The sequence below is a fragment of the Aquarana catesbeiana genome, linkage group LG01 (genome assembly GCF_042186555.1).
Source record: "Aquarana catesbeiana isolate 2022-GZ linkage group LG01, ASM4218655v1, whole genome shotgun sequence".
Lineage (NCBI taxonomy): Eukaryota > Metazoa > Chordata > Amphibia > Anura > Ranidae > Aquarana > Aquarana catesbeiana.
In genome coordinates, this window is record NC_133324.1 from 555,713,730 (window position 1) to 555,740,113 (window position 26,384).

A 26,384-nucleotide genomic window follows, 5' to 3' on the forward strand; every position below is an offset into this window, starting at 1 on the left:
GTGAGATACGGTTCGCTAGGATCTTAGCATACAGTTTAAGGTCTATATTTAGTAGGGATATCGGCCTATAATTAGAACATAAAGAGGTATCCTTGCCTGGTTTTGGGATGACTACTATTTGGGCTTGTAATAAAGTATGGGAGGGAGATAAGTTCTCATCTATGGCGTTGAATGCTTTGGCCATCAGGGGGGATAACAAAGGTGCAAACGTCTTGTAGAAGCGTGAGGAGAACCCAACTGGACCTGGGCTTTTACCATCCTTTAAATTTTTTATGGCAAGTTGGAATTCGGAGTCAGTCAGGGGGGATTCCAAGTCTTCTGCTTCAGAGGCTGGGATGGTTGGGAGTGCAGTTTCCTGAATGTATGAGGACAGTGTTTGAATCGGAGAGTCTGTTTGGACTTTGGGTGACGGTGTCTGGGGCTTGAGATTGTATAAGGTGTCATAGTATTGACGGAATTCTTCTATTATGGAAGAATTATTTATTATTTTGCCTTTATTGGGTGAGTTAATACAGGGGATAGACCTCCGGGCCTGTCTGGGTTGCAGAGTCTGCGCAAGATGTCTGCCACACTGATTTGCTTGTGAGTAGTGGGCAAATCGCCCTTTACCTCTCGCTACCAGTGAGCGTTGTGTAAAGATTTGCAAGAGGTCTCTCCTAGCGTTGGTGAGTTCTAGTTGAATTTTTTCATCGGGGGATCGTTTATGGTCCTCCTCTAGGGTGGCTATTAGGGACAGAAGGCGTGTGATGTCTGCTGTTCGCGCACGTTTTAATCTAGAGCCGTGTTGGATAAGTTTACCCCTAATGACGCATTTGAGGGCTTCCCATTTCATTAGTGGATTAGTGTCGTCACGGGCATGGTCTGCAACAAAGTGTTTGATGGTTTGTGTGATGTCCTGGGTGCATACTGAGTCTGAGAGCAGATTGTCGTTTAATCTCCACGTGGCTCTCTTTTTTTGTGTTGGTATGCTTCCTAAATTCATATGTATGGGGGCATGGTCAGACCACAAAGTGAGGCCTATCGAGGCGGTAGGTGAGAAATCTAGTAAGGATTGGGAGATGAAAATATAGTCTAATCTACTGTAGGTGGAGTGTGCTGGGGAGTAGTATGTGAAATCTTTAGTGGAGGGGTGTAACATCCTCCAGACGTCCACTAGAGATAAGTCTGAAAGAATTGTACGTATTTTGGTCAGGGAAGCCGGGGAGATTGAGGACTTACCCATTGAGGTGTCAAGGCGTGGTATCAAAGCGGCATTGAGGTCTCCTCCCAGGATCATGTTGACCGTACTAAATCTTTTCAGGCGAGTAGAAACCTTGGAGAGGAATTGCAGTTGATCCTGGTTTGGAGAGTAGACATTAATTATAGTATAGATCATATTCATATATGAAAGTTTTAAGAAAACATATCTCCCTAGTGGATCAATGAGGGTGTCTAGCACATCTGGTGTGAATGAGACATGAAACGCGATCGAAACCCCTTTAGATTTCGCTGAGGGGTTGGTGCTGTGGAACCAAGTGGGATATTGCTTATGGAGAAGATGCGGAATGGTGTCTGACCTAAAATGAGTCTCCTGAAGGAGTAGAATTTGGGTACGGTTTTTGTGAAAATGATATAAGATTTGCCTCCTTTTCTCTGGGGTGTTAAAACCCCTGCAGTTTAAAGAGGAGACTTTCAAGGGGGTTTGCACTGCCATGGGGAAGAGGATTTGATAATTAGGTATACTAAAACAAGGGAGAGGCTCGCTGTCTCCAGGGGGGTGGGGGAGGGGTGAAGAGAGGTAGTAAAGAAACCTCCGTTAGTATTGAGTTGTAGAATAAGTTTAAGTGAATAGGTAGGGAGAAAAACAGAGAGAAAACAGAGAAAGAAAAACCTTGGCCTCAGAGGCCGCATAAAGAACATTGTGTTCTAAAGTTCAGCTAATGCCTCTAAGGGCGCTGAAAATCCTATGTGGGGGGTAGTGGTTAGTCCACAGAGGGGCCCGCACACACCGGGCTACTAAAAGAAAAAGGCAATAAATTTTAAATACTTCTATAACTTTAGCAACTCAGGACCCGCAGAGTCGCATGCGCATCGCTAAACTATTATGAGCTGTCCAGCCGGACAAAGCCCCTAGGTGAGGTCCGATAATCTAACTGTCTGCAGGGTCAACAATATGAGAATAACAGTACAACATAAAGCAATGAGGGACGGGGTGAGAGGGGCAGGGTCTGGGGGGGACCCTTAGTAAAGTAGGGAATCACAGTATTGGCTTGGGATCTCTGTTAACTGAGGAAGGACCGTGCTGCTAAGAACACAAAACAAACCCTGTGTGTGAGAAGAACAAAATAATATAGCTAAACATAATGTCCCAACAATACTGTAACCATAAAACTGGGGCCGCTTCATCGGCGTGGTGCCTGTGAAGGAAAGAAGTGGTTAATCAGAAGTTCTGCGGCGAGGGTTCATCCATCTGTTGCTTTGGGGAAATCCGACTTTGAGCGTTTGTTCTTCCTAGATTGTTTTCGCCAGTTCGATGCGATCGGGAATCCAGGAGTCGCTGCATGGATTGGCCAATCAGGGATGTGGATCTGGGGCAGTTCGAAAGTCCCGAGGAACTTTGGGAGGTCACCCAGAGTGCGAAATGTGGCCGACCGTCCTTCATGAGATGCAAAGAGGTTAAATGGGAAACCCCAGCGATATTTAATGTGCTTTTCCTGGAGAGCTCCTGTGAGGGGTTTCAGTGCACGTCGCGTATCCAGGGTCAGCTTGGAAATGTCTGGTAATAAAGTCACAGCAGCATCATTAAAGTATATGGCGTCTTGGTTGCGAGCTGCATGCATGATAGCATCTTTAACCGCATAAAAGTGGATTCTGCAGATCACATCTCTGGGGTGTTCAAGATTTGGGTTTTTGGGGCCAAGGGCTCTGTGTACACGATCAAGTTCTATGGGAGATTCTTTATCTTTTTGGAGCAGGTCATTGAATATGGCCATGACTGCAGGGGCCAGGTCTTTATTTTCCACAGATTCTGGGAGGCCGCGTATACGTATATTATTACGTCTGGCGCGATTTTCTTGGTCATCCTGGTGATACATCAGTTGCTGTATTTGTAATGTGTGCTCCTGCAAGATGATTTCATGTGACTGTAGTGTAGTGACAGTCTCTTCTACAGTTTGTTCCACATCTTCTAGCCTGCTTGTGACATCCTTGCGCAGCTCAGAGATCTCCTGCTTGTAAGAGCGTTCAAGTCTCTGTACACATGCCTCAAAATCATGTCTGGTGGGGAGAGTTTTGATGTAAGCTTCCATGTTCCATCCACTAAAAGACCGGTGCAATGTTGGGGAATGACATGCAGAGCGCACAGATTCATTCTCTGAGTCTGGAGGGGATCTAGCACGCTGCCTGGTTGTCATATGTGGTGTGGAGCGCTGTAATGTAGCTCCTTGTGAGGCCGCATGTGAGCCTGAGGAGCGGGTCGGCGCCATCTTGGATTTGGGGGGGCCGTGCTGATTTTGTCCCAAATGTATGAAAAATCGGTCGATTTCCCCCTCGGTTTGTGTATTAGGGGTATGGCGTCCTTCTCCCCCACCTCTCTTCCCCATTACAGACCTGTCTGCAGAGTTCTGGAGTCGCTGAGAGCCTCTATTAGTCCGGTGTGTGCAGGAGCTCCTGAGAAACACGTCTCACTCCTCCATGAGCTAGGCCACGCCCCCCCTCTGGCAAGTTTGCGCATACTTCTGCATTGTTTGTTATTTGCCCAATACTGGCAACAACTTTATTTTTTCTTTTCGGATGGTTGGCCACAGCCAATTATTAAGGGAGATCGTCATGTTCTTCATGCGTAGGTGGACATGGCTAGGCCTGACATTCAAGTTTCATGTCCTGGGACAGTTCATCAGCAGGTATTACAATGGCGCAGCCGAAGTTTCTCAACTTAATCTCACAAATTTTTCTTACAGCATCTGGAAGCAGAGCTGGTGGGCAAGCCGGTTCCTCCTTGCTCACTATTGGTCATGGATTAGGCACATCCTGTCACAGGTGATCGATCTGGCTAATGGTTCTTTATCCAGAATACTCTGAGGGCTTATACAAAGAGTTGGAAGGTTTCTTAGTTTCTTAGGTTCATGACTCTGGCTTTCGATGCACATTGCCTCAGCTATCTGGCCTTATCCGCCAACACCATTAAGTATCTATCAGATGACCAGCATTTCAGGCCCCTACAAACGCGTGACAATCTGTCCATTTTTGCAGCTTACCCTCTTAAAGCCATGGTGAGGGGTATTCAGAGAAGTCAGGGTTGTTCTCATTTGTTACCAGCCAGGTTTTCAGACTTACTATCTCCAACACCTTGGCGCAGGTCCCAGTTTCGTGCTCAAGGCAGGTCCCTCTTCACTATGCTTACAACGTCCCAATAATTAGAATAGATAGTCAAGCCAGGGGTTCGTGGTAATTTTACAGTACTACAGTAACTGTGTCAGATTGAAGTATTTGACTTTCTCTGCAATTATTCCTCTGGACAGCTCTTTGCCCCCTTTTCCCACGCATCCTCTCACTACAAACAGTTCATTCTCATGTCCAGGTTTTACTTGCCAAATTAGGCTTAATTGCAAAACCATTTTCTGGACATTCGTTAGGATTGGGGGGCAACTTTTGTAGGCTCCAAACAGGGGGTCCCTTCTTATGTCATCAAGTACATGGGGCTCTGGAGATCCTCGTTTTATAGCAGTTACATATGTGAACCCTATACTGAAGTCATCCGGGCATTCGGTATTTTACTGGACTGATGGTCGTTGCCGACCCTTTATTAAAGCTTTCATATCACACCTACTTTCGTGTCTTTTTTGCCCTCTTTTAGGCATACTGACCAGCTAGGCCAAGGCACACCTCAGGTCTTGGTAGTTAGGGTTATCGCATTTCCAAGTAAAGACTCTGACTACAAGTTAGAAGGATGGCCTGAGGCTAGCCTGTATTTGCAGGAGTTTGGGGGTATATATCCCTCCTCCTTCTTTGTCGGCTCCTTCGGCTTGTTTCCTGGTTCCCACACTCCCATTCACCCATACCTTCTTTATTTCATTTACATCTGGCACATTTCATATATAATCATTTAGGGTATGCCCTCTTTAAGGCATACTGACCAGCTAGACCAAGGCACACCTCAGGTCTTGGTAGTTAGGGTTATTGCATTTCCAAGTGAAGACTCTATCTATCTATCTATCTATCTATCTATCTATCTATCTATCTATCTATCTATCTATCTATCTATCTATCTATCTATCTATCTATCTATCTATCTATGATTTTATATGGATAGAAAGATAGATAGATTCCTATGCTGCTTCCTTTCATTTAATGTCTTTTTGAGGAATTTATTGGTTTCTTTTAAAAGGTTATCTACTGTTGTTAATGTTATGGCCATTTAAATTGTTCGGCACATGTTTTTTCTGCCTGTGAAATAACCATTTAACTGCATTTTAACAAAGCTTTCAGGGAAAGCATTTGAATATTTTACAGGAATTCTGGCCATAGGCTATTATTCCAGACCATTTGTTGCTGGTGTTCACTTCCTATAAAAAGCAAGGTCAGTCTTTGTTTTACTTAGAGGACAAGAGATCATATTTTGTAGGCAATCAATTTTGTAGGCGATCTCTTTTCACTAAACCAGTCAGAAAAATATGAAAAATATTATTGTATTACTAAATAATTTCAATGTGGGATGTTCTCCAGGCTTGCAACAATGTATATTATTTTCATACTATGTCCCTGGCATATCATTTCTTTCTAAGCAGACAGTCTTCATGGCATATGGTACACATTTTTTCAATGTTGTTTTCTTAAAATTATAAAATGGGACAGGAATTGAAAGTTCACATTACTGATTTGTGTTTGAAGGTGTATGCTCCAGGTTTGTTCTCTTATACCTTAACCACTTGAAGACCAGGCCTTTTCTGACACTTTTTGTTTACAAGTAAAAATCTGTATTTTTTGATTGAAAACTACTAAGAACCCCCAAAGATTTTATATATATATATATATATATATATATATATATATATATATATATATATATATATATATATATATATGTATGTATATACATATATATATATATATATATATATATATATATATATATATATATATTTTTTTTTTTTTGATAGCAGAGGCCCTAAAGAATAAAATGGCGGTCATTGCAATTTTTTATGTCACACCGTATTCGCGCAGCGTTTTATCAAATGCAATTTTTCTTTGCAAAAAATTTACTTTAATGAATTTAAATGCAAAAAAACCCACAATATATATCCCAGTTTTTGGTAAAATATAAAAGATGATGTTACCCTGAGTAGATAGATACCTAACATGTCATGCTTTATAATTGTGCACGCTCGTGGATTGGCGACAAACTACCAGACCTAAAAAGGTTACCAGCTTGCAAGTTAAAAAGGAGGTCTACAGCTAGAATTATTTTTCTTGCTATAACGTTTGTGGCAATACCTCACATGTGTGGTGCAAACACCATTTACATATGCGTGCACGATCATCCTATGTGCTCACCCCTGAGGCCGAGGGGGACAGGGACACTTTACATTTTTTCTTATTATTTATTGTATTATTTATTTATCACTTTTATTGGTGTCATAACAAATGTAAACATCCCATGTGATAGCAACAAAGCATGACAGGTCCTCTTTATGGAGACATCACGGGTTTATAAGACCCCAGATCTCTCCTCTACCCTTGAAAGCATGAGCTAAAGAAAAAGGAAATATTGAGCTCACGCTTTAAAAAAAAGAAAAAAATGCCTCTATTTACGTTTGCCCTAACTGGATGTGATGAAATGCTCATCGCTTCCAGTCCCCTAGACCAAAGAGATGGTTGGAGATGTTATGATCCCTAAAAAGCTTTATGTAAAGTTATGTATTTAGGGACTAAAAACATGAATTCAACTTATACTGGCAGGAGAACAGCTGGGCCAATCAATGGTAGAGAAGGTACTGGGTGTTCTAGTAGATCATAGACCTAATATAAGCATACAAAGCCTAGCTGCAGTTTCTAAAGCTAGTAAAATACTTTCTTGTATCAAAAGAGGTAAAGACACCAGAGAGAGACATCGTTTTGAATACCTCATCTGGAATATACAGTCAGTTTTGGGCACCAGTTTGCAAAAATTACATTTGGGAATTAGAGTGTAGAGAAGGGCAACCAAACTGATGTATGTTTTTTCCCCCTCTGGATCAACTGTGGGTATAGTATTGTGTATATGGAGGTTTTCAATTAGTGTGGGTGTGTTTTTTTAATTGGTTGAACTAGATGGATTAGTGTCTTTTTTTCAACCTAAATAAGAAGTGTAGAGATCCTGTCTAAATAAACCCCATGGGAAAAAGCGTTATCTGACCCAATGGCTGAGATCGCTGGCAGATGTGTTCTGGCGTGGGGCCGTCCCCCTGTCAGAACACAATAGCTCAGCAGGTGAGATCGCTGTACTAACTTCGTATACAGTGCCTTGAAAAAGTATTCATACCCCTTCAAATTTTCCAAATGTTGTCATGTTTCAACCAAAAACGTAAATGTATTTTATTGGGATTTTCTGTGATAGACCAACACAAAGTGGCACATAATTGTGAAGTGGAAGAAAAATGATAAATGGTTTTCAACATTTTTTTACAAATAAATATGTGAAAGTGTGGCGTGCATTTGTATTCAGCCCCCCTGAGTCAATACTCTGTAGAACCACCTTTACCTGCAATTATAGTGGCAAGTCTTTTTGGGGATGTCTCTACCTGCTTTGCGCAAAATAGCTCAAGCTCTGTCAGACTGGATGGGGGGCATCTGTGAACAATAATTTTAAGTCTTGCCACATATTCTCAATTGGATTTAGGTCTGGACTTTCACTGGGGCATTCTAACACATGAATATGCTTTGATCAAAACCATTCCATTGTAGCTCTGGCTGTATATTTAGGGTCGTTGTCCTGCTAGAAAGTGAACCTCCGCACCAGTCTCAAGTCTTTTGCAGACTCTTTCTGACGGATGTTGGCTCAAATTTGTCTTGCATACACACGGTCACACAAATCTTGTCGAAAATTCAGAACGTCAAGAACGCGGTGACGTACAACACGTACAACGGCACTAGAAAAGGGAAGTTCAATACCAAGTGCGCCACCCTTTGGGCTCCTTCTGCTAATCTTATGTTAGTAGAAGTTTGGTGAGAGACAATTTGCGCTTTTCAGCCTCGTGCTTTTCAGATCGTTACTGCTCTTCAGTTTGTGTTTGTGGGTTCGTATCTGGTTTTCAGTGCGTGTAGTAATTTAGCTTTTGTTTTTCAGTGCGTATTTTATAGTACATATTTGATTTTCAGTGCGTTCTTGTCAGCTCATTTTTGATTTTCAGCTCGCTCTTCTCAGGCCTTTCTGTTTTTCAGTGCTTACTGTTAGTTCGTTCTGACCAGCCGACCGTTTTGAAGCCATGAGGACCCTCACCCCGGACCAGAGGGTTTTTTAACTACCGGCTGGCCAGAGCCAGAAGAGTGGTGGAGAACGCTTTTGGGATAATGGCCAGCCGGTTCCACCTATTCCTTACGGCAATCAACATGGTGGAATATAAACTTAACCATATAATCCTTGTATGCTGCATTCCCCACAACTATTTAGGTAGAAATTCAATGAACTATGTGGCCTCAGTTGGGCCTGAGGCCGGACTTGAAGAAGAAACCCTGACGGTGCTTGAAGCTGGCCGTCCTGGCTTTCCCCCCCAAAGCGCCCGCGAAGTAAGACAGAAGTATGTCCAGTACTTTGCGGGTAGGGGGGCCATTGATATGCCAGAAAATGTTTAAGAAACATTTTCAAAATACATTTTTTAGTTAAACTGAAATAATATTTACTTTGATTTACTGCTTGTGTTTCTTTTAGCTGTCTCCTAGGTTCTCCGGTGGGCTTTTCTTTTTGGCCATTTTCTTCAATTGTGCAAATGTAATTTATTTGATACATGAGGTGACACCTCTTCTTCAGCGAACTATTATTATGTTGTGGGTCTGCTACACACACACCTTTTTTTTGTTGTTAATGTATGTAATGCATTACTGATAAAAATATACATCATTTTCAGCACCATGAATGAATTTTGGTGAGTCACGAAAATGGCATGATTGTGGCAAATTATAAAGCACTGTGGGAGTTATTTACTAAAGGAAAATCCACTTTGCACTCCAAGTGCACTGCAAAAGTGCACATGAAACTGCACTTGAAACTGCACTGAAAGTGCACTTGTAGTGCAAAGTGGATTTGCCTTTAGTAAATAACCCCCATTTCAGTGTAAACACCAATTTAGAACAAAAAAATGATATTGAGCCTTGAAAGAAGAAGCCACACATTGTTGAGTAGAAAACCTTCCACTCTGTGCACATTCACATGTGCGTTAAAAAAGCGTTTTTGAACAAACCAACATATTTTAGTAATAACCTTTTTTTTTTTTTTTTAGACAGTACAAATTGCCTTTTTTGTGTTAAAACAGGCATGTTTAAAACCATAAAACAATATACAACTCAGGAACTTACAAAGTTCAACTTTGACAAAGTGAAGGCATTATCAGACATTAGTATGTCCAAACTATGTTGATATTGCCTTCATCAGATGGGGTGATGTCACCCCGTGAAAGCCAAATTTTGAAGATGCACACAAATTGAGAGTCAAAATGGGGATTTCCCTCCTGATCCCATGCGTAATGTCAACATGTGCTAGCTCCGATCATAGGGAATCAATGGACGTGTTTCGGGGTGCAACCCCTTCCTCTCATGTACTTTAGTTGCGAGGAAGGGGTTACACCCCTAAAACGCGTAGCTTGATATCCTGTGATGACAGATGGCACATGTTGACACACTGTGTGCATCTTCAAAATTTGGCTGTCAGAATTTTGGAGAAAAGTTAGAAAAATAGAAAAAATTTGATAAATGGTGTGTTTTCGATTCTGCCTAAAACATCAATGATGTTTTTGAGTCTTTATTCAACATCATTGATGTCTTGATCTTCTGTAAATCCCGATTGCACACCATGATCTCCCCGATGAGGACTTGTGCACTTGTGAAATGTGTTTCTTCAACAACATCCACATCACCTAAAAAAAAAAAACACCATGTATTATAAATATGCAGGCATCCATCTATTACCTGAAGCTGTGGTCTTAGACACTCACCTGTTGTGGTCACTATTCCTTCCTCCACATCCTCTAGTTTTTGTTTTTGGATTTTCCCTTCTTTAGGAGGTTGGGGGTCCCTGGTGACTTCAGACATCCTGAGTCTTTTCTCCCCTATGTGAATAAAATAAAGGTATACTTAGCGCACAGATATTTGAGGCAAGAAATAGGAATATGAAACATTGCTTGGAAGTGTCGTACAATTGTCTGTTTTGGCAGAGTTCAAGGCTGAAGACATGATTTTTTCCCTTTACAAAGCTGGAATACTTACCTTTTTTGTTAAAGTATTGGCACAGTGGTGCAGTGGTAGCACTCTCGCCTAGCAGTAAGAAGGGTCACTGGTTCGAATCCCAACCACGACACTACCTGCTTGGAGTTTGCATGTTCTCCCTGTGCCTGTGTGGGTTTCCTCCGGGTACTCCGGTTTCCTCCCACCCTCCAAAGACATGCTGGTAGGTTAATTGGATCCTGTCTAAATTGTCCCTAGTATGTATGAATGTGAGTTAGGGACCTTAGATTGTAAGCCCCTTGAGGGTAGGGACTGATGTAAATGTACAATGTATATGTAAAGCGCTGCGTAAATTGACGGCGCTATATAAGTACCTGAAATAAAAAAAAATAAAATAAATAAAGTATCACACATGTAGAGACCCCTAGTATCCACTGGAGCACCTGTGTGGGACACCCTAAAAAGTTTGTTCTGGTGTCCCACACTAGTGCTCCTGCGTGCTCCTACCAGAAATCAATCAGCTTCCAGATTTTTTTTTGTCAAAGCTTAATTGAACAAGCTGAAATTATAAGCTGTCTGTCTATTATTCACAGCTACACTATATTTTGCACTCTCCAGTTTTAGCAAATCAACCCATTTAAGTCTGATTGTGCTTTTAAGCTAGTGTTGATATATATGTGGTTATTTCTAAAAAAAAAAAAATGCTGGGGTGTACCTTTTATGAGCAGCTGGCCAACTAATGGTAGATAATTGTAGATAAGAGTTTTTGGGGGTGTTTATAGCACAGTTTTCATTACTCAGGCTCGATTCACATCTATGCATGTTGCTTTTGAGCGTTTCTGCAGTGCATTTTGCTGTGCTTGCCACGTTTTTGAACATGCATTTTTGCCGCGTTTTTGCCGCGTTTAGCGTTTTTTTTTTTTACAGTTTTTTTTTATACTGTATACAGTGTAAAAAAAATGAAAGGAAATAAAAACGCAAAACACAAAACGCGGCAAAAACGCGGTAAAACACGGTAGAACCGCTGGACTTGCGTTTTTGGATGTGGGTCCATTGAATTCTATTACATGCAAAATGCTGCATTTTGCATGAAAAAAAGTCCCCGACCCTTTCCAAAAACACAGAGGCACAAAAATGCATTGATGTGAACACGTTCCATAGTAACCCATGTTAAAAAATTCCCATGCATTTCTGCAAAATGCAAAATGCATCAAAAAACGCATTAGTGTGAATGGAGCCTAAATAAGCCTTCTAACACATTCTAAATATGTTACAGTTACTAATACAATAGGAGCTTCACATGCAAAAATCTTTTTTTAACACCCATGTGAACTTAACCTAACTATTACTAAGGATTAGGGGCTTATTTGTTATACTTATTTTATATTACTATGCATTTTTTTAAACATCCAATCAAATTTAGGAAAATTTCTAATTTCAAACATTTAAATGAATCTAAAGTTCATGGACTGAGAACTCATGCCAGTGTGAAATTAATTTGTTAGTAAACCAGTCCCAAATGTTTGGTTTCAGTATTGACATTTCCTATGTTTTGTCCTATTTCTAACTGCATAGCTTGTAGCCTGGCAAAGTTTTTCATGCTAATAACACTGACACACTCTTATGGTATACCATTACCTTCTGAACTGTCAAGAGCTGACAATATTTGGAGCAGATAGGATCTTGCCTGAGTTGGCTGTACACTTAATAGTCTACAGACTGCTCTTTATTCTAGTCAAGAATGTCTTAACTATGCTTCGACACCTGGTGTTCTTGCGAAAAAGCCAGTTTTCAAAATTATTTCCCAGTGGGGAAATACCTCTTGTTTTTTATACCTTATCAGCTGCCAGCAGATTTCAACAGTTCTCTGTTCCTTAATTATTAACCTATCTCCATGTTATTATTTTCCGGTTTTTATAATCCTGGATATAAACAGGATTTGAAGAAAACAGCTTTGCTAACTCCCATGACAAGTTATTTAAAACATATAGTTGTGTCTCAAATCTGAGTCGATGAAACAGTTATAAAAACATTATTTTGAACACTAATACAACAGATAGATATATTTTAAAATGCTTTAGCATGGACAGAAATGATTGCATTTAAACCTCTATACTATACAGATGGGGATCATTTTTGAGAAAGTTTAATGTCATACGAGAACCAGGGGATTTACCAGATGAAAATAAAAGTTTCTAAAATCCTTTTTTTTCTGATAGAAAATATCAGATTTTTTCGCCAAACCATATTTTTTTTATTGCTGATAAGAATTTGTTTTACATGATGGCTTTATGGAAAGATATACAAGTTACCTCTATACCATCAGAGGCTTCAAATATAATATGTATTTTTATATATGTATACAAATAAAATTTGCTTAGTGAGGTGTACATGGTAAGATTTCATTGTTGTAAGGCTGTGCAGAGTGGTAGTAGGTGTGTGAGTTGACATAAATAGCAGGTTCTATGGAGAATGCTTTTTGGAGCTCTTGGTTGCACTTGCTAAAATGTGCTCTGGAAGCCCAGCATCAGGGTTACCAGCCTTTTGGAGATGTCTACAATAAAAAACATACAGGGCAGCTGTCTGGAGTATGTAAAGTGCATAGAATATGAATTTATATAGTCAGAAAACAGATTGCAATGGACTCCATACAGCACAGCATACAAAAAGCAATAGTTTGGAGCATGTGACATATAACTGTACATATGCAGCATTTATGAAAATGTATCATTATATTGTATGCATGTTTCTTAGGAAAAAGCAGAGGAAAAAGCATCTTCATTCATACAGTAGAGCTAATTGTTCTTTGACAATAGCAGTCGAAAAAACAATTACAATCAGGTAATTTAAGAAATAACCCTCTGGGGGATACATGTAGACTTACCTCTATGCCTATGGCTCCTCCTTTTATTACTTATCAAAGTATTCTCAAACTGCTCTGGGAGGTGCCCTAATCTCTCTGCTGGTGCCATGCTCCACTTCTCAGCAGAAAGATGTCGTTCGTTAGAATTAAGCAAAAGAGAACCCTGGCAACGTAATCCACACATGCTCACTGGCTCTTTGGAGTTTAGGAGGTACAGTTCTACTAGAAATGTGTTTGGTAGCAATTAACGATGCAGGACAGTATGTTTGCATTTGAATAGACAGCAAATAGAAAGAGCTCTGCTGTGCTGGTTCTAAAACATATCTGCCACTGACAGCACCATTGTGGTCCGCAGCCTCAGCCTGCAGTGTAATAGTAGTGGTAAAAAGACCAGCCTTTTAGATACAACATACGTGAAGATATGCATGACTCATCATCACAGAGCCCTTGGGAGTAGCACCTTAATGAGACAAGTCAGCAGTAAATGACATGCACTTCTCCCCCTTAAGCCCTAGTTCACACTGATGCGATTGTTGATGCATTCCAGAACACATGGAATCGCATGACAAGTGAAATAACCTTAGTTTCTATGGAGGCCATTCAATATATGCAGTAAGTGAGCTTGGTGCAGTGTGGTGCGATTTGTATGCTACATAGACTTGAATGTAAATCACATACAGGTCGCTTATCCGTCCTCAAATAACATGATTCCAGTATGTTTTCTAAAAGTATCTACTTTGTTTCTTATCTCCCAAACCTGGTCCATATCAGAAGAGAATGAGAGAGACTGTATCCAAATGCATCAACTTGCACTGGAGCTGCTCCTTGAAATTGCACTGCAAAACAGATTCAACTTGCACCGTATCAGTGTACACCTAGGCTAAAGGGTTCATACTAGTCACTTTCTTTTACAGTGCTGCTAATGTACCATTTTCCTCTTCTTCCTTATTCTGAAGAATGCACCCTTTCCCACTTCCTTAAGGACACATAGCAGCCATTTTATTTTGAGAGCTGCTAATCAAAAGTGAATAGCTGTCATCTTTTGGGAATGCTAATGCTCCCTTCTTTGTGGCCTGTTCCACACTACGCTGGCAGGTACCTAGCCACCATTATGTTGCCCAGAAGGTCAAGCCAGCACCATTATTTTACACATAAGGTCACTCCCTTCCTATCACCAGCATGTGGAATGCCATGAGGCAGCAGGAGGTAAAGGAGGAGAAAAAGTTGTTTTTGTGCAGGGAACTAGGAAGAGGAGTGTTGGGTTCTGGCAGTGAGGAGGAGGACATTTTTGGTAGAGGCCACCAGGGTGACATTTCACCTTCTCCCTGATATAAGAGGAAAAATCTGGGGATCTACTACCACCATTATAGCGGGAGCCTAAAATGGCTAAAAAACTCTTTGCACATTTCCTGATGGTGGTTGAATCTCCCACACTGTAGGCATAACTGCAGCATGTCACCGCATACTTGTGATGTAAATTTGTGTACACCAAAGATCCACATATGTATCCCTTCTATTACCATAGTCGCCCATACATTTCTGAAATCCTCTTTATTGAAAAAAAACAAGATCAGGCAGGCCTAAAATTATAATTGTTTGCATTCCTTTTCTTTATTGTAAGGCCATCCTACCCTGGTGAATGAAACACAGGCAGGGACAACAATGCAAACTAGTTACTACCATGTTTGAAAGCAGAAAGTCCTAGGCCTAAACAACACCTTATCACTATACCTCAAAAATATGCGTTCCTTTCAAGATATGACCACCATTTCAGATACTGCCTTGCAAAGATGATGGCTACATGTGTTCTCTTTGCTTAATCTGCACATGGTTCCATGAGGTAAAAAAGTTTTTCAGCTTGCCCTCAACTAATGGTGTGGAGGGTATTGATAGGATAATGGAAAAGGTGGACACTGTCATTTCAAAGGTGTTGGATGTCTCACGGGACCCAATGAATAATAACAAGAAATAATAATTAAATAAAACTCCAGGATTGTTTTCAACCCGAATATGATGTCCATCCCTAATTTGCAGTAGTCACTTGTTTAAAGTAAAAAGGCTGATTTATTTATTTATAATATTATTGATGAAAGAATTTGATAATTACCAAAATCAAGGCTACAAATCAAGTTACAATATTGAACTATCTGGTAAAGAGACAATGGTCTATGTTATTCCCTCACGCTTTGATATCTACTTAATCTGACAATAATTCATCATTAGAAATGAGCTCTCCGTTTGCTCAAACACAGGTTCAGACCAAACTTTGGACATTTAACCGAATGCTAGACAATTAATTCCTTCGACAAGAGCCGAACGTCATATATAGAAGCTTTTTTTCTACCACTGCTACATATGAAAGCTTCTACTGTCAATGGTTGTTGAGAAAGCAACAGGTTAAAGCAATTGGCCAATGTAATCACTGGGTATACCCCACCCCTTTTGCTGTCATTGCTGCAAGTGTAGCAAAAAAAGTGTTTGGCGGTCAATAGATTTTTTTTTTTCTGTGGGCCAGGTATCCTTCTTCATGACTGATGAAGATCTGCATTGCTGGATGACATGATTCACAATAGCTTTACATCATGGGACTTTTTTAGGGTTTTTTTGGCATTTTTTATTGAAGGACTTATCAAAAAGTGTTTTTTCTTTTACTATTGACATCTTTTTTGTGAATGGGTAGGTACTATCTACCACTTTCTCATTCTCAAAGGGGGTTTCCAGATTTTGATAAGCCCTCTTACAGCCGAGCCTTTCAAACACCAGGACGGTTGTTGTTGGCTTGGCTCCCATCAACATGGGAACAAGGTGTTTTGCTAGAAAAGGGGGGATGTTGGGGGCATGTAGCCTAGTATGGTATGGGGGAGTGGGGGCAACATACTTGTTCACCCTTTTCTGGCCTAGCAGACTGCATGCTTGCATAGGAGTCTAGGTTTGGGGAGGCCCCATGCTTTTTAGCATGGGACACTACTTTAGCATCCATGGCACGTCCTGATCATGTATAGCATCTATAAAACCATCATCTAGAATCTGGGTCTAGGGTCTGGTATTGATAAAGGGAATCCCCAGCCACTTTATTTACAAAGAGAAGTGGCAGGGAACTGTCATTTACCAGCAATTCAAACACATATTTTTCTTTGTAAATGTTGTAAACATTATTACAATTGTTGCTCCCCAGTAAACAAAAACCGAAAAAAAATGCTTTCCTACATGTTCCTTAGGGTGGTGCCAAGGTCCCCCCCTCTCAACCCCATACTATTTGTTTGACAATCTCTTGCCTATAAGCCTAAAAAAATGTCCATTACTAGGTTTTGTTTGCATCCAGGTCCAGTTGACTTCAATGCGGTGTGGATTTGGAACCCGAACCTCAGTAATGTTGACAAACCCACCTCAAACTGAACCAAGATATGTTCAGCTCATTCCTATTTACTGCACTTTTGAGTATTTAGCCTTGGCCTTTGTAATACCTTACTACTAAGAGATTTAGCTACTTGCTGGCATTTACTTGAATAGGCCAAAGCTGCACAAGAGATTTTTAGTAGGTCAATCTTGTTTTTAAATTGTTTGCAATTTCTTTAGGTGTAGAAAATGATTGCTAAACAAATAGAACAAATGGCTCCCTGTGGAGAGGGCTACACAAGTAACATACAGTACCATATTGTAGCAGTCAATCACACATGAACTGCACTTTGTGCAAGCATGCAAGATTGATTGCTACTGAATACTACTTTTGTAGATGGTTCCATAGGGAACCATTTAATCCTTTGTTTAGCAATAATTTGTTAAGCATACAAAAGTAAAGCACTAGCAATTTTAGTAGCGGGGTTAAGCCACAGATCTCCTTTGTAGCTCAGGCCTATTCGGGTAACTGCTACCAAAAAGTTTAAAGTGGTTGTAAAGGCAGAAGTTTTTTTATCCTAATGCACTCTATGCATTAGGATAAAAAAGCAGCTTGGCTCAGGTGCCCCCATAGCAAGCTGCTTGCTTTGGGGGCACTCAGCAGGAGGGAAGAGCCAAAAGGAGGGGGGCCCAAGAAGAGGAGGATCTGGGCTGCTCTGTGCAAAACCACTGCACAGAGCAGGTAAGTATAACGTGTTTGTTATTTTTAAACCAAAAAAAAAGAGACTTTAGGATCACTTTAATCTCTTAGCAGCAAGAGAATAAAATTACCAGTGTATTCCTATATTATCTGTGTATTTGCGTAGATTTATAGTAAGCTTCATTCGTGCATGGATAAAGATGAATAAGTACAAAAAGAAAGTTCTGCAGTATTTTACAGTTAAATAAGTATGTCATACTTGTACTAATAGAACCCATAGATCTTAGTAAATCCAGGGACACTTTGAAATTTTGCAAATTTAATTGATTAATCCTGTCCTTCTTTTATGTGTGATCTGAGAAATTGCAGAGCCAGGCCACTTTAGGCAGGCCCTAAGAACAAAAAACACTATATCAGGCATCCCTCTAGATGTCTAATTAGCTCTCCACAGTTGGCTAGTAGAATTGATGTGGAAATGAGCTCAGCCTAGCTAAACCCATACTGGGCTTGTTTTTGCACAAACTGGATATTTGTTTCTTCAGCTATTAAATGGTTCTCCAGTTATTTCTGAGATTTCATTACAGGAAAAAAAGTAATAATTTTTTAGATCCTAAATGACTGTGAATAGACAACTGGAAAAGCATGACATGCTGATTTAGATTTTTGAAAAAATAATTCTACAATATACATCTAGAGGAAACCCTGATGCCTTCGTTGTTATTTACAGTCTTGCTCTGAAGACAAGCTACTTTGCAGGCAGCTGAATGTAAACAAAGCAATGTTTATACTGGCCTGGGCCTTTAGGTAAGCTGTTCTGCTAAAAGCCAAATTTAAAGCAACTTTTACAACTACTCTGGGTTTATAATGTGAGGTCTAAAAACAAGGGAGAAGAAAAGAAACAAGGTAATAGGTGACATTTCTTTGTGTTCCTAGATAGATTTTAAAAGATGTCATTTGTTTTTTTAACCACTTAAGAACCGGACCATTTGGCTGGCCAAAGACCAGAGCACTTTTTGCGATTCGGCACTGCCTCGCTTTAACTGACAATTGCGCGGTCATGTAATGTGGCTCCCAAACAAAATTGATGTCCTTTTTTTTCCACAAATAGAGCTTTCTTTTAGTGGTATTTGATCACCTCTGCGGTTTTTATTTTTTGCGCTATAAACAAAAAAATAGCGTCAATTTTGAAAAAAACGCATTATTTTTTACTTTTTGCTATAATAAATATCCCCAAAAAATATATAAAAAAACATTTTTTTCCTCAGTTTAGGCCGATACGTATTCTTCCACATATTTTTGGTAAAAAAATCGCAATAAGCATTTATTGATTGGTTTGCGCAAAAGTTATAGCGTTTACAAAATAGGGGATAGTTTTATGGCATGTTTATTAACAGTTTTTTCTTATTAGTAATGGCTGCGATCAGCAATTTTTATCGTGACTGCACCATTATGGCTGACAGACACTTTTGGCGCGATTTTGGGACCATTCACATTTATACAGCGATCAGTGCAATTAAAAATGCATTGATTACTGTGTAAATGTGACTGGCAGTGAAGGAGTTAACCACTAGGTGGCACTGTAAGTGTGTCCTAGGGAGTGATTCTAACTGTGGGGGGAGGGGCTGTGTATGACACAACACTGATCACCGCTCCCAATTACAGGGAGTGGTGATCAGTGACAGTGTCACTAGGCAGAATGGGGAAATGCTTGTTTACATTAGCATTTCCCCGTTCTTCCTCTCCGTGAGACGATCGCGGGCATCCCCGCGGACATCAAGTCCCCTGGACCCGCGAACGGCTCACGAAGCTCCCGGCGGGAACCGCCTCTTAAAGGGCAATGTACAGGTACATGATTTTACCTGTACGTGCCTTTCTGCCGGTGGTAGGGAAGCGGTTAAAGTCCAATTATCCTTTAAGTAGGCATAGATCTTTGTCCAAAAACAGAATAATTGGAAGGGTGGCAGTCTAGAGTGTACAGGATGTTTGTACAAATGGTCATCAGTTACCCACCAGGAGCTTTACTCTGAAAGTGTAAAAACTACTTTAAAGGCACAGGCCACTCACCACAGATACTAAATCACCCATCCACTGATTTATTTTGTATATCAGAAACTATGATAGAGAGGCCTTCTTGCCATAGTTCCTCATGTTGGAGCCTTACATTCTGCATTAAATACAAAAATGAAAAACTTCTGCCTGTGATTCCAAATCGTGGCAAAAATTACGTCACTTGTTTGAGTGCTATTATTCTTAAATGTGAAGCAATCATGGAAAAGCGTGCCCTTAAAAATTGCATGAAGCCCATTGAAGTGAACCTTATGCGCGACATTCGGAAATACATGTTAATTGCACTTTAATCTTGACTTTAAACGCAAAATCTGCACAGGGCCTGACAAAAGAAATCTATCTACCAAAACCTAAAACATCACCTTGGGGTAAATTGATTACGTAGATTTGCTGTACAAACTTAAAAGGGTCACATAGCTGTTTTTCAGTGATATATGTATTGACATGTTTAATTTGTATTTCCATCAGAAAGAATCACCGGGGTATGTGACCCCAAGAGTGGTGAGCAGAATTCTACATTAAGACGGGAATTAAAACAATTCTTTGGCTGGGTGAAGAAACATGCATATGGCTGCTCCAACCTTAGCATCAAATTATATGACCAGTGGAGGGTGTGGCTGCAGAAATCACACAAAACACGGAACCAGGTAGGTAAGGAATATTTTATTTTTACATTTTTTAAGCTATTTGTAACTTGACAGTTTGAGAATTATTGTAGTGGTGGTGGTCATTTACAGTAATGTTTCTGAACTCCAGTCCTCAAGTACCCCCAACAGGTCATGTTTTCAGGCTCTGCATTATTTTGCACTGGTGATTTGATCAGTTTCACTGGCTTAGTAATTACCACAGCGGTTTCATCTGAGGGAAATCCTGAAAACATGACCTGTTGGGGGTACTTGAGGTCTGGAGTTGAGAAACATTGATTTACAGGATGACAGTAAATTACTCTTGCATTATAAAAATGTCAGAAGAATCACGTTCAGTGACATTAACCGCTAATTTAGAGAGTGAAGACCTAAAAAATGGATCTGTTTTTATTTTAATGAGCCGCAAATAAAAAGTATGTATAACAGTATATTAAATGTTATCAGTACTCAAGGGGTATATTGTGTTTATGTTAAGAGCTTACAGAGGGTGATTTGGTGAGGTGAAATTTACCCAACATTACTATAATTTGCCATGGTCTGCCTAACTGAACTGTTGCTAAAAATCAACAGAAATAGTGGCTGCTTATATAATCAATAGGTTTCCATCCAGGTTCCTATGGATTAATGAGTACACAGGAAGTACTGTTCCCAATTACAATATTATTACAATATATATATATATATATATATATATATATATATATATATATATATATATATATATATATATATATATATATATATATATATATATAAAACAATATTTGATTTTAAAGAGTTAGTTCACCTTTACTAAACAAAACTGCCTATGCAGGTGAGGGGCACCTGTGCAGCTCTGACCATAAGTTGAATAATGCCCTTGCTATAGGTGTGGGCCATTACCACACCTCCCAAAGCCTGATTAACCTCCCTGGCGGTATGATTATTTCTGATTTTAGGTGCTGAAAGCGGTACAATTATTTTGCACAGAAATTTGGCGTTTTATATTGTAGGCCTGTAATTCTTAGGAATAGTTCACTTAAATCTGTCCAAACAAGAGTCTAGTAGACATCCCGGGTATGATAAAGTTTGAAAAACGAAATAAAAAATTATAATATAATAAATAACTATAAATAATTATAACAAATAATAATATAATAATAATAAAAAATATATAATAATGTAATCAAATCAAAAACACTGAAATTTGCTCAGTTGCAGAATTTTAGCTTTCGTTACTTTTAGTGTTTGATGACGGATCTCCCCACAAATCACTATCGCTCAATTCTGCAAGTGATTATAATTTATTATCGCTTTTTTCTAGCTGCTCTAAAACCACTTTTGATGTAAAGAGACAGTTTTGGTTGCTATGGACAATCTCCAGTTTCCTGGCAGAAAGAACAGTTTTATATATATAAAACTGCATGCAGGACACTGGGCAGACCACTAGGGACAAAGGGGATGTGTAATTATTTGATACAGTACTGTAATCTGTAAGATTACAGTATGCTGTATCTATACTGTGTGTTTCACTTTTGAATTTACCGCCGAACTCCGTCCCCGTGCGTCGCAACGCTCGCAGGGAACGGAGCTCGGCACTGTGAATCGAGCGAGACACAGCGGCTCGCCGATCACAGCGGGGAGACATCGCAGGATCCAGGGGACAAGGTAAGTATGCTCTTCCTGGATCCTGCGATGCAAGCCCGAGTCTGGCTCGGGGATACCGCTTTTGGTATAAAAAATCCAACCCGAGCCAGACTCGGGAATACCGCCAGGGAGGTTAAGAAACTCCTAGAGATGGCATCACCCCATCCTGACATTGCTAAGACACTCCTAGCCAATTCAAACCCATTTACATTCATTATCTCTTCACTGTCGCAGTAGCTCTGAGCTCAGCGATCTGGTGACAAAGGGGATAGTGGTCATAGTGGGGGTGAGCTCTCAACCCCCACACATGCTCAAAGGGACCGTGACAGTGGATAGAGAATGCATGCAAATGGGTTTGAATGGGCTGGGTGTGTCCTAGCAACATCCTAGCAACAAGGCAGGATGGGATGAACGCAGTCTTTGGAAAGTACGTAAATGGCCTACACCTTAACCACCTCAATACAGTGCACTTTCACCCCCTTTCTGCCCAAGCCATTTTTCAGCTTTAACCGAATGACGGCTACAACGCGGACCTGCTTTGCCGGGACTACATCCATTGATGTCATCCCGTGCACGAGCGCCCTGCATGACCCCTGCAGGGCGCGCGCGGCGCGCTCTATGATCAGCGAGTCTATGAGACTCGCCTGATCACAGATTGGAGTAAGGGGTCGATCCTGACCCCTTACTACGTGATCAGCTGTCAGCCAATGACAGCTGATCATGTGAGGTCAACAGAGCTGGTAATCGGCTATTTTTTCTCTTCGCGCTGATAGCGTGAGGAGGAAAAAAAGCTGATCACCGGCGGCCATGAGAGGGACATCAGTCCCGATCACGGCGAGCTACTGCATATCCTCAGTGCCCACCTGTGCCCCCTGCCAGTGCCACCTAGCAATTGGCAGCAGTGCCGCCTAACAGTGCCCACCAGCGCCACCCATCAGTGTCCATAGTGCCACCCATCAGTGCTCACAGTGCCACCTATCAGTGCCCACAATCAGTGCCTCAACAACAGTGCTGCACATCAGTGCCACCTATCAGTGCCCATCAGTGTCACCTACCAGTGCCCATAAGTGCCCATCAGTGCCGCCCATCAGTGCCGCCCATCAGTGCCACCTATCAGTGGTACTTATCAGTGCCCATCAGTGCCACCCATCCGTGCCACCCATCAGTGCCACCCATCAGGGCCCATCAGTGGCCATCAGTGGCGCCTTATCCGTGCCCATCAGTAGCGCCTTATCTGTCCCCATAAGTGCCGCCTTATCTGTGCCTATCAGTGCCGCCTTAACTGTGCCTATCAGTGCCGTCTTAACTGTGCCTGTCCGTGCCCATCAGTGCAGCCTATCAGTGCCCACCAGTGCCGCCTCATCAGCGCATATCAACGAAGGAGAAAAATTACCTGTTTGCAAAATTTATACCAAACTATGAAACATGATTATTTTTTTTTTTCAAAATTTTCGATCTTTTTTTGTTTGTTTAGCAAAAAATAAAAATCCCAGCTATGATTAAATAACACCAAAAGAAAGCACTATTTGTGGGAAAAAAATGATAAAAATTTAATTTGGGTACAGTGTAGCATGACCGCGCAATTGTCATTCAAAGTGTGTCATCGCTGAAAGCTGAAAATTTGTCTCGGCAGGAGGGGGGTTTAAGTGCCCAGTAATCAAGTGCTTAAGCACTGTCACATTTTGAATGACAATTGCGCGGTCATGCAACAATGTACCCAAATTGTTGAAATTGTTATTATTTTTTTCCCCACAAACAGAGCTTTCTTTTGGTGGTATTTGATCACCTCTGTGGTTTTTATTTTTTGCGCTATAAACAAAAGAAGAGTGACAAGTTTGAAAAAAACACAATATTTTTTACTTTTTGCTATAATAAATATCCATTTTTTTTTTTAAACAAATTTTTTCCTCAGTTTAGGCCAATATGTATTCTTCTACATATTTTTGGTAAAAAATCGCAATAAGCGTATATTGATTGGTTTGCGCAAAAGTTATAGCGTCTACAAAATATCTCCAATTTTTATCATGACTGCGATATTGCCGCGGACATATCGGACATATCGGACACTTTTGACAATATTTTGGCACCATTCACATTTATACAGTGATCCGTGCTATAAAAAAGCACTGATTACTGTATAAATGTGTCTGGCAGGGAAGGGGTTAACACTAGGGGGTGAACGAGAGGTTAATTATGTTTCCTAGGGAGTGATTCTAACTGTAGGGGGAGGGGACTCACAAAGGGAGGAGACCGAACGGTGTTCCTCTGTACTGGGAACACACCATTGATCTTCTCTCCCCTGACAGGACATGGGTCTGTTTACACACACAGATCCATGGTCCTGCTCTGGTACCGGGCAATCGCGGGTGCCCAGCGGACATTGCAGCGGCCGGGCACGTGCATCGGGTCTCCAGTGACATGGCGGGCATGCCCAAGTGCCGTCGGCGGCATGCGTGCGCCCCCTGGTAGGCTGGGAAGGCGAGGGCATCGTATGACGCCCTCCCAGAACAAGAGCTGCGCCGCCTGGCTGTCATATGACAGCCGGCGGGTGGCAAACGGTTAAATAAGGGCATATCCAACATTAGTCAGAGCTACACAGATTGTTTTTTTATCTACAGGCGCCCCTTACCTGCATAGGGCAGTTTTTTGGTAAAGGTGAACTATGCCTTTAAACTAATAGTGCCTATTTTAATTAGCAGTAGAAGTTCCTATTTCTCACTTCATTCAAACATGACTGGATATTTGATTGAAATCTAATTTCACCTCACTTTACCTGTGCATATCGTTCCCACTGCCTTACTGTCCAATAATCCTATTAACTACCACTGCAGACTTTTTAGACTGGAATGGTAGATAAGATAAATATCTTAAAGATACACTAAGTGAAATTAAAAATGAATATTGGAAAGCATACAGGAGACACCTGCTCAGAGCTTCTGTTTAGCATCCAAGGAAAACTAAAGCACAAGGCCATCTCACTGCATAAATGATGCTTGTTGCATGTAATATGATGCTTTGCTTTTTACGAAAAGATTATTTCCCATCTCTCCCATGGCATTCAGCTTGTTACTTCTTTGATATTTGTTGATTTTTCTAAGTTTTAACTAAAGCTGGGTTCACGCTGCCAGCGAGGACAAGCAGTGTTCACTTTGACTTTGTAGACACTGGTTAATGTTTTGAATATCACAACTCATACGTACTCAACCAATAAACACGTGGTCAGTATTTAATTCCTAATATTTCAGGCATACAATTATTTTAGGGCCCATTCACACCTTTGTGTTGCAGTGTGTTCCACTAATGTGAGTGTTACCACAACACACATTACGTGCATTAGAATGTTGCAGTATAATTATTTTGAATGGCACCCCAATGCATTAAGGTACTATAGCTCCTATGCACATCTTTTGTTGTGCACCACAGTGCATGGTGATGCGTTACTATTCATTGTGGTGTGCTGTATTGCCATGGCCAGTCTATTCATTTGAATGGGCTTCCTTAACACACCGCATGTTAGCATGTGTTAGGCACTGCAATGCCAAATGGGAATTGGCTCTCAAGGTAAAATGGAAAAACGGTGAAAACCCTGTAGTATATCAATAAAAAATAACACTAAATAATATGTGAAAACTAATCTTGCTCATTACCCATATTAATTAATAATAAAATCTTTAAATCTAAAGCTAGATTGTTAATAGTATGTATTCATATACTTCAAAATATTAATAATAATTATTAATAAAGATGAATAAATCTTTTTGTTTGAATGCACACTTTCCACTTTTGATTCAAAGGCAAAAAATGGTTATCTTCTATGCATTTTATGAAAAATACATACACATTTAACATATAAAATTTTATTTATTAATATATATTTCAGAGAAGCTATATTTTAATCCTCTAAGGACCCATTCACATCACACGTTATTATGTGCATAACACATACGCTGATGTGTGTTGTGAATGCGCACTGTAGTGCATTGTTAGAATATATTGCTTTTATCCCAATTTGTATGTTATTCTTATGTGTTGCAAAGCTCTGCAATGCATTACAACACTGCACAAAAAAGTAACATCTCCAAATTTTTTCAGTGCATGCCAATGCAACACTGGCCTGGAAAGAGGCCATAGTACATAAGGCAAAATGCCTTGTTCTTGCATTGGACAATGCTGCACAATGCAGCCCAGCACTGCTGGTTTGTATGCATGTCTCATCCTAGTTTGACTCCTTTTATACTTTAAAGTGCTTAGATACAGATTAACTTTAATATGATGGCTTCCAAATTATGCATAATTCATAGGGAGATATTTAGGAAGGCTTATCCTATCTCTACGCATTTCTCAGAACATGAATCAGCTTATTTAGAAGATTTAGGAGGAACATATTGAATCTCTGATATATAAACAATACCACTAGTATAATCATGTATAACATTTATATTACAGATTCCATCACATTCCAAGCACTGTAAATGATTTTATACCTGCTTATGTAACAAATGTTTGCATATATTCTGCCCTAGCCTGTAAAGCAGGTAAACACCTCACCAGAGACCACAGGGGAGAAGAAGGAGGCCCCTCCTTACCCTAAAATGCAAAAACAAACTGGGGAAAGAGAAATCAATTTTATTTGAATTGAGCAAAGGATTAACAGGTCCAGCTTACAGTAATGTATAGGAGATTGTAAAATAGTTTACTATACTATTGAAAAAAAAAATCATATATTGTGCCTATAGAGGAAATACAGTTATTG

At 40.3% G+C, this 26,384-nt stretch overlaps 1 protein-coding gene across 4 annotated transcripts in view; it reads left to right on the forward strand.

Moving 5' to 3' along the window:
- Positions 1-26,384, forward strand: part of CRLF1 (cytokine receptor like factor 1) — a 240,440-nt gene that overhangs the window by 171,755 nt on the left and 42,301 nt on the right. For 2 of the 4 annotated variants that reach the window (XR_012235660.1, XM_073596071.1), the window contains exon 7: positions 19,827-20,009. Coding sequence is in view for 3 of the 4 variants with exons in the window: in XM_073596071.1 (XP_073452172.1) it covers positions 19,827-20,009 (183 nt within the window). In the remaining variant the exon portion in view is untranslated. The remainder of the gene's footprint in view (positions 1-19,826; positions 20,010-26,384) is intronic. The other 2 variants (XM_073595878.1, XM_073595987.1) reach the window with 1 other exon arrangement.